Genomic DNA, 13448 nt, shown 5'->3' with positions numbered 1-13448 from the left:
CAGATATAAAAAGTAGAGTTAAATAAAGAAAATTATGAAATAAAAATGCATATAAAGGTAATTAGAGAAATAAGTTGATGAAATGAGAACTATAAAGATTTCACACTTCTCACCCTTAGTCAATAAATGAAATTAAATCTCTATTATATAAGGGAAGGGGGAGGAAGATGGTGTCCTCATTTAAAAATACTAAATTACCCTTAATGATCTAATAAAAAAATTACAAAAGAAAACAATTTAAGAATCCTTTTCCATTTTAGCTTTTGCATTTTAAGTGAACATAAGAAACTATTTTAAAATCGACGCACGCATCGCATGCATATATATAAGGCTAGTTATAATAATTAAACACAACCGCAACTCCTATATCTAATTAACTCTATCAATATCTGCTAATAGTACACTGATTGAATTATTCCAAGCATCAACCTCCTTTTAAGTTACAAAACTATACTAATGATACATGCAGTGTACAATTTTACATTTATGCTTCAAGAATTACATCTTGTTCACTGTTTCTAGATTAATAAAAATTGTCAAACTCAATTAAGCAGAACTCATATGAACTACAAAGCAACAACATATACAGCAGATATAAAAAGTGAAGTTAGGTAAAGAAAAATATGAAATAAAAATGCACATAAAGAAGAGAATAAATAAGTTGATCAAATGAGAACTGTAAAGATTTCACACTTCCCACCCTTAATTAATAAATGAAAAGAAATTATAAAAAACAACCCCAACTCCTATTTCTAAGTAAGTCTATCAATCTTCGCTAATAGTACACTTATTGAATTATTTCGAGCATCAACTTCCTTTAAAGTTACAAAACTATACTAATGATACATGTAGTGTACATTACATTTATGCTTCAAGAATTACATCTTGTTCACTGTTTGTAGGTTAATAAAATTGTCAAACTCTCAATTAACCAGAACTCATATGACCTGCAAAGCAACAACAATACAATAGATACAAAAAGTGGAGTTAGATAAAGAAAAATATGAAATAAAAATGCGCATAAAGGTAATAAGAGAAACAAGTTGATGAAATGAGAACTATAAAGATTTCACACTTCCCACCCTTAGTCAATAAATGAAAAGAAATTATAAAAAACACAATCCCAACTCCCCAAATTATTTAAAGAAGAAAATTAAAAGTAGATAGAGAGCAATAGTGTCATGTTCCACTCATTATTTTAATTGAAGGTCAAACAAAACTAAATATCAATTTAACACTAAGTCCTAGGTCCAAATGAATTAGAGTTTTCAAATATAATCTTTTACCGGCCATTTGATAGATAGTAATAAATAGTGTCAATGATAATGAATTAACATCTTATACTACTATACGCTAATATGTCACATAGCAAATTGAACACTAACCAAAGAGCAGCAGGTGATAGTTTAGTAGTATTGGCATTACCTTCCATCCCAAAGGTTCCAACATTGAGTGTCATCCTTTACATAAGTGAAAGAACAACTGCATTTCCCGCAAATATAGGATGCCCACCAACAAAATAATTAACTACCTTCTCCAATATATAATTTTCCACCAAACAAATTTAATTGGAAAACAGAATCAAATGAGAATTACTTCAATTCCTAAGAAACTCAATGCTTAATATAACAAAATCTAGTAAAAAGACCAAGAAAGCATATACCTTGATACCAATCTGCAATTCTTTCCAGAGATAACATAAAATTTGAAGAGATCCTTGCCTAAACAAAATAAAAACGTAGAAGAACAAATAAATTAGATCTAGTAAATTGATTTGTGAGAGATACCAATATAGGAGTACCATACAACAGAGTTTGTGTGCCATTCCAAATCCATGGCTTTATGCAACATGATACTTTCATATATGCTTAATTTGACCTTAATTCGAAATCATCCTACCTATTTCTATATTTCCAACTGAATAGAGAGTCGTTCAATGATCTGTTTATAAAAGTTTTAATAAATGTAAATGTAGTGGAATGAATTGTTAAAAAATACTATAAAGATGAACTTCTGCTTGCTACTCCATCATCATTCATTCAGATAATTTCCTAATACACATTTCAGGTATTAGATGACATCTTGTTCGGAGATTGCTCAAAATCAGAAAAAATAAAAGCAATTTAAATTTAGAAGAGCATATGCAAAGAATAACCTAAAAATCATAAATCATAAGAGTCAAACGAAATTCAACTCAAAATAAATTTTGGGAGGCAATGTGCAAAGTAAACACAAGTACATTAACCATAGAAATTAAAAGATAATGCAATTTAATCGGTCCTAGCAAAAGATATCGAATAGGAAAAATCATGCTGAGGTGTTGAGGTGAGCAATAAAATTATCAATGTTAAAAGAAAATGAAATTTTGATCCAAAAATACAGCAAGTATGACATGAAAAATTAAAACATAGTTCGAATATAATGTGAGAAAGGTTTAAAGTACTTAAAGATCAAAAAATAATAGAATCACTCATAAAAAGACAGGAACAAAGTGGGTTTCTTCATCTTCCTTGCAAACTTTCACATTAATGAATGAAGTTGTAGACCGGAAAAAAGGAGGAAAATATCATTTTCCTTATTGGTTTCTTACCCCAAACTAAGATCTAGTAATTGAAATTAAATAGTAAAAATGTTGAGATATCCCTAAGAGATTTTCACATAACGCATTCACCGAAATTTCAACGTCATTAGCATAAAGTCATAAACCAAGAGAAATCTGAAATTTCTAAGAATACTATCTTAAATATAGAAATTTAACAAAAAAAAAACATACCCATATAGGGGTGCTTATCGAGCGAGCCGAGCCCGAATAGCACTGGGCTCGGCTCGAGCTCGTTTAAAATTTCCCAGGCTCGGCTCGTGAGCTCGCCGAGCTTGGGAGAGCCGAGCTCGAGCTCGGCTCGTGATGGAAATTTGGGGCTCGAGCTCGGCTCGCGAGCTCGTTTAGGCTCGGCTCACGAGTCTTTAGGCTCGGCTCGGAGCTCGTTTAGGCTCGACTAATGAGCTCGGCTTGGCTCGAAGTAGGTGAGCTTGTTCACTCACCCATCATATGCTTTTATAACTTGATTTCCCTCTTAGCATTGCTAAGATTTCAATGTGGAACTTCATGGTTTGTTAAAGAAAAACAAACTCACTATCCCCATTTCAATGTGGAACTTTATGTTTTGTTTAAGATAAACAAACTCATTCTACATATGCTTATATAACTTGAAATCCCTCTTAACATTGCTAAAATTTCAATGTGGGACTCCGTGTTTTGTTAAGAAAAAAAACTCATTATACCCTTGTTTTGTTTACATATACTTTTATAACTTGGAATCCCTCCTATCATTGTTAAAATTTCAATGTGGGACTCCATGTTTTGTTAAAGAAAAAATTATCAACTATTTTAAGTATTAAATAATCAACTATTTAAAATTATACTTCATTCCCTCTATGAAGAAAATAAAGTATAGTTTATATTTTCCAACCAAGGAGTTACAAAATTAAACTTTAAGTTGAAGTAAGGAATAGTAGCTATTTATAAAGAAAATAAGGTTGATCGTTGTTTTCTTAACCAATGTGGGATTTTAGTGCCTAGTGGAGTAGAGGTGAAGTTGGATCACAAATTAAAATATATATTTTGTAATCTAAATTAAAACATAAATTAGTATTAAATTTTTTAATATAAAATATTTTTTTAATATGAATATTTTTTTTTAATATAAAATAATAAACGAGCTGCTCACGAGCTTTACGAGCCGAGCTTTGCCTAGCTCGACTCGGCTCGTTTAAGTCTCGAGCCGAGCTTCAACGAGCCGAGCTTTGACCGAGCCGAGCCCGAGCTGCTCGCGAGCTTGTCATGCTCATTATCACCCCTACCCATAATCATCAAGATTAATCTTCAACTTGCACTTGGAAAACAAATGAAAATATCTGATTTTGCGGGACGAATTTTATCACTACTAATATCAGCAAAAACAACTCATCGATTCACGTGTTTAATTTTTAAATCAAATTTCAATAGTGTTAACACAAAAAATCTTGAAACAAATTTTTGTTCACCTGAAAGCTTGAGACTTAGTGTAATTTTTTTGGGTCTTGAAGTTTGAATAATGGAGAAAGAAGGAGAGCCCGAAATAGATGATAAGTCAAATAGTGATACTACTTTTTCTTTTTCTTTTTACAATTCAAAAAAGAAGAGTAAATATCAAGTTGTTAGTTGCCTTAAATATGAAGCGGGAAAATAATGAACATAAACATGTCACATGGACAATTTTGGGAGGAAAAAATTGACCCAATGTCTTGTGAATGAGTAATAGTTATAGATAGATAGATAGATAGCTTTCCCCTAAAACTTCATAACGAGAAAAGAGAGTACTTAACATATTGGGTCTCTCAATTATTACAAATACATACATTATACAGTTAATCAAGCAATAGAAGTGAAATTAAACATGGAGCAACTGGTCCTAGAAATCCGCAAGGAACTACTAAACCCAATTCTAGACTTGGCCATATCAACCTGTACTAGATTATCCTCCAACTGAAGCCCTCCAATGATAATTGATGTCCTTGGTTTCTCTCCACCATCCATAATCCCAAGGCAGGACACATCCTTGTTAACTCTAACAAAAGAGTTCCCTCCAATCAATGTCCATGCTTGACTCGCACCATCCAACTCAAAATTAATCCAGGGTACTCCATCAGTACCTGTCGACGCCGAAAACGTGCTCGGGTCGACGCACACCTTAAATGGTGCGATCGTCTTGATAATTGTAACGTTGGTGATCCTCAACTCGTTGACGAACACATTGATAAATGACTTGTAGATGGAAGTTTGCATAAGTGTGTAGGGGATAGTTGTACTGAGCTTAGTCCCACCGTTACCTTTGCTATTTATAGAAAGCAAGGGTTTGTTTATGGGCACGACCTTATTGTTAATTCTAAGCTGGTTTACTTTAATAAAATACTCGGACGATTGCTCGCCAGCGAAAGAGGTAGCCCCGGTACTTACAGGATTGGTTACAAGAGGAGTGAAGGTTAACAAAGAAACTAAGTCGGTTTCGAAAAAGAAGTTATACGGTCCATCACCAAATAAGATAGCTCCATTACCTCCTTCGCTTAGTGAAGGTAAGCAAATGGCGAATTTTCTAGCAAAACTGAAAGCTGAGGAGAATTGTGAAGGAGGAGATATTTTAGTACTTCCAAGGCCAGCAATGCCTTGAACTGATTTAGAGAGGCCTTTTAGTAAGGAGGTTGGGGCGCAAGAGAAGAGGAAGTTGGGTACTTTAACAACTGGGCCTGGGTTCGAGCTGTCGGTAGAGGTGATTCGAATCACATCTGAAGCGAGCTCGCCGCTTGTGGCAGTATTGATGAAGGGGTTTTCAGGGAAGAGGCCGCGGGTGTTGTTGTTGCACCCAGGTCGAGGGGGTGCGTTACAGGTTCCACAAGATTTTGAGTTAGCGAGCGAGCACTGGGCGGAGTTGCAGCGGGCTGAGCCCAGTGCACAAACCATCATTCCTATTTACTCTTTTATCGCATAAAGGAAAAAATTCGCGGATGGCGCTCGCGATCACGGTAACGTTTGCGATGTCGCGGAAACGGCTTGTAAAGGATGATTGGAACGGATCACGGTCTACGCAGCGTGAAATTTTTCAAAAATTTCACAATAATATGTTCTAATCTTTATTAGGATAGTTTCAGTTTAGAGCATTATTGCAACATAATATAATATTTTATCACCTATATAATTAATTTATAAATTTTCTTTTGGCCAATATTTGAATAGAACCAATGTAACGGGGATAAAAACGTTGTGACACGGCGAGTTCGCGTTATGGAACGGAGTATACAGTGAAAAGTATGTGATATTTATTATGGTGTTCCGTAACGAGACTTCGCGAATGGCAAATCCAAAATCCGTTATAGAACAGCTGTACTGTGACGGAACAAGAGAGTTTAAATTCCACTAACTCAACAATCCAGCGCCATCTCAGTTCCAAGCTAGCAGAATTGCATGGGGTTTCCCTTGTTAACCTTGAAATGACGCCTTGCAAATGTCAGCATATAAGAGGCCTATGGTGGTGTTGGAGGTGCGGTCATTGTGGTATCATTTGTTCAAAAGCAAGGGTTTGACATGAAAAGCCTTTACTGCTAATAGACCGTGAATCATACAAGGCTTAGTTCGTTGTCATCATTACTCACCCATAAAAAGAAGTCCATTAAGCACAAGACCTAGAAGTACAAATATTGAGCTTTTTACGCTCCCTTATCGCCATCCTACTCCCTCCTATACCTTCCAAATCTCAACCTTCCATCAACCAAACATATACTACATGATTCATAAAACAAAAGCCTTAGCAGCTAGTGGTGAAGTACCATCAAACAAGGCTAGCATGGCAGTCACTCCAATGGGACCTCTATGGTTAGAGGCACTTGTCTTCCATTACTCTGATATATTATATCCTTAAAAATCATTGCACAATCACTTCCATGATATTACACTAGCTATCCCTTTTCAATATGTAAAGATAAAACAAACACTTACTCTATGGATGCATGTAAAGTTTCTAAGGCATGTTCTTACATAACCCAGCGTTTTCAGGATTCTAATTGCAATTGCACAGTTAAGTTAGTAGCATATAATCCATCCCATAATCAGTGTGACAAGAGCATCATACACTAGGTCACACAAAAACTGCAAGATGAGACAAGAAAAGAAGGAAACATCAGAGGATATAAGGTTAGTAATAGTGAAGGGCTTAGAAGAGTGAGGAAAGAGAGATGAATAGAATACTGATGGCATATGATACGGAAGACACCAAACTTCTTAGAAACAATGAAAGTATTTGTAGTGCTTGACTCTTGGGTGCTTGACTCTTGAAAAAAAATGATATGACCTCATTAATATCATAAGTACAGCCAAAGGATGTCTCACTCCATTAGTCAGATGCATAGAACTTTCAAGAGTTTCAAAACTTGTTAATTTCTTAACAAAATTATTGGACTCACAAAACAATATGACACGAAAAGCTTGAATAGGAAGTCAATTTTTTGAGAAGGGATGGATTGAGAGGGATGTCCCTCAATAGAGAGGCGTCTTTGGACTAGGGACAAGCACTGGTGAAGTTGCTGAAAAATCATGCCTCAGACCCAAGGGAGAACTCCATTGCCAACTTTTAACCTGCTCGTATCAACACCCCCCTCCCCCAAAAGAAGAAACCCACGCAGCCCACCAACCTTAAGTATATGCTTTTCAGTCCACTAACCCAATCTAGAAACGCCACACAAAATATTTCTTTCCACAAAGGATTGCATGCAGCATACAGAGATACACCAACCACCCAAGCATGTGTGCTGCACAATGTAATTTGAGTTAGAAGATCTTACAATTTCAGGACATTCGTAATCAATTCCAGCAGCTTGAATTTTACTTCTTCGTTTTTTGTCCCGCTTCAGAATTGATTTCAGCATTTTCCTTTGCTCCTCCAGTGATCTATCCTGTACCACCTTATATTAATAGATATTCACATACTATGGATCAAATAATCTAGGACACTCTCTTTCTATGTGTACCTTATTATGCTTCAGCCTCTCTATTTGAACAAAGTCAACCGACACTTTCTGCCTACGATTTACACCTTTCCATCTATATTTGCAAAATAAGGATTAGAATCAAGAACCTCAAAGAAACATAAGAAACAAAAAGTGAGAGACCTAAGATCAACCTAATACAGGTGACAACAATTGAAAATTTGTAAGACCAAAATATTGAGAAGGTTACAGATAAACTCCTCTAAAAACAAAATGTATTGCGTAAATGGACCTTCACGCAATTGTGAAATAATTGCATTAAACAATAGACAACAAACATGAAATAAAACTACAAATTGTAACTTGTAAGAGTAAAATTAATCTACAATTTCGCAGCAGTAGAGCATGCCCACACATACAATAGTTTCCATCAACATATAAGTGCCACCACTATCTACTATGTGATATCAAAGATCAAATATGTCCATGTATAACATAGTTACAAACAATATTTACCACACTGCCTCTATAGTGAATCCTGACATAGGGTCAACCAAATTAACACCCATCCGAAAATAGATATGAACACAAATCAGCGTGATACAGATACAAGATAAAGGTAATCGAAAAAACAAGCAAGGGTAGACTGGTATAGCTGATTAAGCACATTTAACCACCTAGGTTCAAAAGCAAAAAGACAGTGTGAATTTGACCATCTACGAGTCCGTTGTATCCCCACAGGGTGTTCTTGGTTGAATAAACAATGACAAGTGCCAAACAGAAAGATGGTCTTGAAGCAGTGACAATGCAGGAGAATAATCTGCATGTAGGCATTTTCTGCTAAACAAAGCAGTGACAAATGGTGATGCTGGAGCAGGAAGATTTATGGTGGGCGAGTGATTGCTGATCTCATGGGTGAAGGGAAGAGAAAGTGGGTGGTGATTGCGGGAGGGGATCAATAATCATCTTTTTGTCATCCAAACTATACAAAACGACAGGATTTGGTTCCTCTACCTTCAAAACATTTCCTTCAGCTTCCCTTCTCTTATTCTCTCCCTTCCATGTGATTAAGCCAAATAGGTCATTCTTACTTTTTGGTAGAAATAAGTTCTTATAAAGTAAAAGCACAGGAAACGGATAGAAGAAATAAATAAACTAATTTTGCTTACGTAGATTCAAACAAGGTCAAATAGAAGGAAGGCCCGTGCAAACAGATACCACAAACAGCTGAAAATTGCATTTCACTTGACATGTGTTATGCATATAGACTTGGACTTGACCCAATTAAAAGAAATAAACAGAACGTCAGATTGAGTTCTTCTTTCTTTAGGGTTTCTTTAGGAAAGGCATGGGGGAGGGGGACACCATGAACATAACAAAACTCTAGGTTATGTAGTTTTTCTTTAAAAAACAGATACTTGAAACTGCCACAAAGTTCCAAGTATCACAAGCAGATTATAAGTTAAGTCATAATACACCACACCAAACTTACATTAATTGCCAATAGGGGTGAAAGTTATTCGGATAAAATCCAAAATCCAATCCAATCCAATCCAAATTAGTAATTCGGATCAGATTCGAACTGTGTTCGGATTGGATTCGCATTGAGAATTTTTAAAAATTGGATTTTCGGATCGGATTGGATTGAGGGTAATTGGATCCAAAAATCCAATATAACCGAATAGTAATATGCCTTGTATTATGTATTTGGATTGAGTTTAAGTGCTTAACTGATTTTTTATTATAAAAAAACCTACTCCATAGTCCAGTACACATAGAACTTCAATCCATCCCCTAAATCACTAATTGCACTTAATTCCTCATTTCCTAAATCTACTAGGCTGCTGTTGTGCTTAATGTATTTCATCGAAAAATTAAAGTTTTTAAAAAATCGGATTTTCGGGTCGGATCCAATCTAGAGTATGAAATTTCGGATTGGATTGGATCGGATTCAAACCCTAATTGGTTTGGATTTGGATTGAAAAATTGAAATCCAAATTTTATTCGGATCGGATTGGATTAGGCCCTAATCCAAACCGCACACCGAACTTTCACCCCTAATTGCCAATAAGATAGTCAAGAAAGGCTTACAATTTAGGATGTACACGCTCTGCAGGAATCAACTGTACTTGCAGCATGTGCTCAAGCAACAAGTAATTATGCATACAGTCAGCAACTATTTTTGCAACCTGTAAAAGAAGAGGTTAGAAAAATGGTGACAATTGAAAATATTAACTTTAAGCATTGGGAGTGATATAACCTCTGGATACTTGAATTCAATGAAACCGTAATGCTTAACTTTTCCAGTCTGTAAAACATCAATAAAAAGAAGAAATGTTAAACAAGGAGTGAATTAGGACAAATAACCCCACTCGTTCCTGCTCCTGAAGTCTAATGGCATCTATACTTTTATCTAGAAATACCCCAACCCTCAAAAAGACAAATGGATACAGAATAATAAGGCTAGTCTATGAAACGAAAGAATTCTAGTGAGACTAAATATAGTATAATACATATTTTCCTAGCCAATAAATTAATACATATGTTTTTACACAAAGTTCGGGTAACATGAAGTTTCCATGAAATTTTAGATAGTATAAGTCACCAAAGGCAGGTGCTTATAAGGAAGCACTTTTGAAAATCATAACTCCATCAAGGGCAAGAAGAGAGCAGACAAGTTTTTGTGACATGATAGCACATAGAACTTGGTATGTAGTAGGATTATCACTTTGTAACCTTAAGAACCTAATATAAGCTACCACTAGAGTTAACAAAGGTGCCTTCCCAACCGCACACCTCAACTCCACCTCGTATACATGAGCTCATGCCAACCTACTAAAGATGATTGAGACCTAGTCTAATAGGGGATTCACCATCTTTACCTTCCCACGAGGAAAGAGATAAGTCACCATACAACTCATGTACATTGCAAAAGTTAGTAGTCAAGCATTGAATGAAGTGATATCCCATGACAAGAAGGGATATGATCAAACAAAAGTAAAAGGCTTTTTAGTATTGGTGTCTCAGAAGAAAGAAAGATAAAAAGGCTTTCCTTTTCTCCCATCCATTACATCAAACAAAGGGAAAATAATTAATCTTTTCCCGCCCTTATGTTCACTTTCTTTCCTTCGCCTTTTGTTTACTAATGAAAATACCAAACAGTCAGGAAATACTTAACAATATTAACTCCTTCTGAAATCCTGTAACTTAAGACTATATTGTATGAAGTCCAATGAATTTTCTTATTTAGCTTTCTCACCATCAATTGCAACCGGAAGAAAAAAGAAAATATATTAGCACATAGATATTCTACAGAAAGATGCACCACTGCTAAATGAACAAAAGCAGCTCCATTTCACTCATACATTCAAACCAAACAATGTTAATAGAAGTCGAACCTTCCTGTTTCGAGCAATCTTCAACCTCTTAATGGTCCCAAATTGTTGAAAGAAACCTATAAAAGTTCAACAAAACACAAAAAAAACAACAAATTTACAGAGTAAACAGTGTACAAGCAATTAAAATCCATCTCATAAACGAAAGTATCTCCAAAAAATTAAGGGTACAAGCAGCAGACCTTCCATTTCTCCTCGTAGAACCCGTGTGGAATCCTACCAACGTACAACACCGTCGCTTTGTCATGTGAAACATCTCCCTTAGGCAGCTTACGAGCCGGACCGCCTTCTAACGGCTAAAATAGGACAAAATTTTAATTGCGTTAAGAAGAATATGCACTCCCTGAAATCTCAATATAAGAAATTAACATGTATGAACATACCAAGAAATCTGCATTTGTTTCAATGGATTTTTCCTGACCCTTCTTCGTCATGTTTCTGCCTCTAATTTAACCCAAAATAAATGCAGAAAAATATCATATTCAAATAAAACAGAGAATTAAAAGCAGTGGTGTATCCAAAACCCACTGAACCCCCAAAATCTAGATTTTTTTTTGGGCTCGCATACTATTAAATTAAATTCGAAATTTCTCTCAAACTTTTAATGCTCGAACTACAAACTTTAACACTTCTAACTTACAATATATAGTAAACTTTAGTCCGGTACAACCCTTCAAACCGAAATTCGACTCAATCCAAACCAAACCAAAATATGAAACAAACAAACAAATTGAAACCAAACATTATTTTTTTTTTTCAAAATCCAAACAAACCAAACCATATTTTTCATATTCCAAAATCCAAACCAAAACCGAAATGAAATTAAATCAAACCAAGATAAAAACCAAAACCGAATGTACTAATTTAAGAGACAATATAATGACATTTCCACTACTAATTTAAGGGACAATACACTGAGTCACTGACATTTACATACTAAAGTACTAATAAGTAATAACAGACAACAGTTATTGTAATTTGTATTTTCGTATCAATGATATATTTCACAAAAAAAAATTAAAACATGAATGGCAGCATTTAAAGTCACAACATTTTTCTATTTTCGTAATTAATATTAAAAAAAAACACACAAAAAAATAACAGAAAAAATTCGTATGTTAAGTGACAATAATTTGGTATTTTCAATTTTTCATAACTAATATTAAAAAAAAAAAAATACAAACAAAAAAACAGAGATCAATGACAATATATTCATATTTTCTATTTTTTGCAACTAATATTAAAAAAAATACACAAAAAAAAAACAGAGATTAATGATATATTTTCGTAACTAATATTAAAAAGAATAAACAAAAAAAAATACACATAGATTAAAATACCTGATCTGAAATCTTCTTGAACCTCTTCAAGTTCAACACTCCAACCGGTGAGAGGAGAGAGAGAAAGAGGAAATGGCGTGCGCAACCGGCGAGAGGAGAGAGAAGGAGGAGAGTTTCTGCGTGTCGCGTGCCGGCGTACCGCTACCGCGTGGGGGATCTGTCGCAGGGTCGCGCCGTCAGGTAGACGATATGAGAGGACTAGAGGAGTTAGGGTTTACTGGTTTAGTTTAGGAGGTAGTAATTTAGGATTCAAAAATCAAAAGATATTAAGTGGGTTGGGCTGGTCGCCTGGTCCAGCTTAAAATTTCGGGTTTTTTGGTTTTTTTCGGTTTTTTCGGTTTTCCAAAACCAAAACCGATCCAAACCGAAAAACCGATTTTTTTTTTTTTTGAAGCCAAACCAAACCGAATTTCAAAAAAAACCAAACCAAATTACTAATTCAGTTTGGTTTGGTTTGGTTTGGTTTTCGGTTTTTAACCAAATAACTTACACCCCTAAAGAGCACCCACAATGGCAAGCTACAAGTAGGTGTAGCTTTGTATGCCACATCATATTTCCAAACTACAACATTCCTAAGCTACAACCTCTCCCATTGGAAAACTATAACTACTTGTAGTTTTTGTAGGTCTCAAATGTCATAACTCCAATCTATACTATTATCTAAAGTAAAATCCAAAATCCTACGTGTCAAGCTCACATTCACCGGGCAATTCTAGAGCTTCTCACAATTAAACTCTCAATAAGAGCGTCCACGTGGCAATACAGAATATTTTGGCCGAAAATTATATGAAAAATGCAAAAAAATCGTGATTGATTGATTTTTTAAATTAGGCAATTAATATCATGATATCATATGAGATTTTTGGAAATCAAGCACATTCCATTTATAAATTAATGTGATTGATGTTAATTATGGGTACAATTACGTAATTTAAAATTCAAATTATTATTGGTGTTGGCCGAAAATTTTAATTGCCATATTGGGTATTTACGAAAATTTTAATAACCAACTAAATACATGAAATAATTTAAATTATCAATCAATCTTAATTATTGCCTCCCTTAATGGTAATTGTCAATCAATCAGTTAATTCAAATTGATAATATCCGAAATTATGTTACCAATCAATCAATCAATAGTTATTCTGATTATCAATCAACCATAATTTTGGATACTAATTACCTAAATAACGTAAAT

At 34.7% G+C, this 13448-nt stretch overlaps 2 protein-coding genes and 2 long non-coding RNA genes across 4 annotated transcripts; all 4 read right to left on the bottom strand.

Annotated features, from left to right (window-relative positions):
- Nucleotides 1-340: 340 nt before the first annotated feature.
- Nucleotides 341-4013, bottom strand: LOC125496930 (uncharacterized). The gene is made up of 3 exons (XR_007273361.2): nucleotides 3862-4013; nucleotides 1664-1721; nucleotides 341-947 (listed from the first exon to the last, which is right to left on the bottom strand). It is a non-coding gene; the product is annotated as an uncharacterized LOC125496930 (long non-coding RNA).
- Nucleotides 4014-4324: 311 nt separating this feature from the next.
- LOC130591112 (probable aspartic proteinase GIP2) lies at nucleotides 4325-5497 on the bottom strand. The gene has a single exon (XM_057394030.1). The coding sequence runs from the start codon at nucleotides 5495-5497 to the stop codon at nucleotides 4412-4414; it is 1086 nt and encodes a 361-aa protein (XP_057250013.1). The 3' UTR covers nucleotides 4325-4411.
- Nucleotides 5498-6523: 1026 nt separating this feature from the next.
- LOC104907476 (uncharacterized) lies at nucleotides 6524-11044 on the bottom strand. Its single transcript, XM_057394029.1, has 6 exons — nucleotides 11012-11044; nucleotides 9752-9823; nucleotides 9607-9704; nucleotides 7558-7630; nucleotides 7372-7482; nucleotides 6524-6679 (listed from the first exon to the last, which is right to left on the bottom strand). Exons 1-6 carry the CDS (start codon nucleotides 11042-11044, stop codon nucleotides 6614-6616), a joined length of 453 nt encoding a protein of 150 aa, XP_057250012.1. The 3' UTR covers nucleotides 6524-6613.
- Nucleotides 11045-11090: 46 nt separating this feature from the next.
- Nucleotides 11091-12627, bottom strand: LOC130591253 (uncharacterized). The gene is made up of 3 exons (XR_008969016.1): nucleotides 12251-12627; nucleotides 11294-11354; nucleotides 11091-11206 (listed from the first exon to the last, which is right to left on the bottom strand). It is a non-coding gene; the product is annotated as an uncharacterized LOC130591253 (long non-coding RNA).
- Between the last annotated feature and the right edge of the window lie 821 nt (nucleotides 12628-13448).

The sequence above is a fragment of the Beta vulgaris genome, chromosome 4 (genome assembly GCF_026745355.1).
Source record: "Beta vulgaris subsp. vulgaris cultivar EL10 chromosome 4, EL10.2, whole genome shotgun sequence".
Classification (NCBI taxonomy): domain Eukaryota; kingdom Viridiplantae; phylum Streptophyta; class Magnoliopsida; order Caryophyllales; family Amaranthaceae; genus Beta; species Beta vulgaris.
Note: the sequence above shows the minus strand (reverse complement) of the source record. Positions and strands in the feature narration are given on the sequence as shown.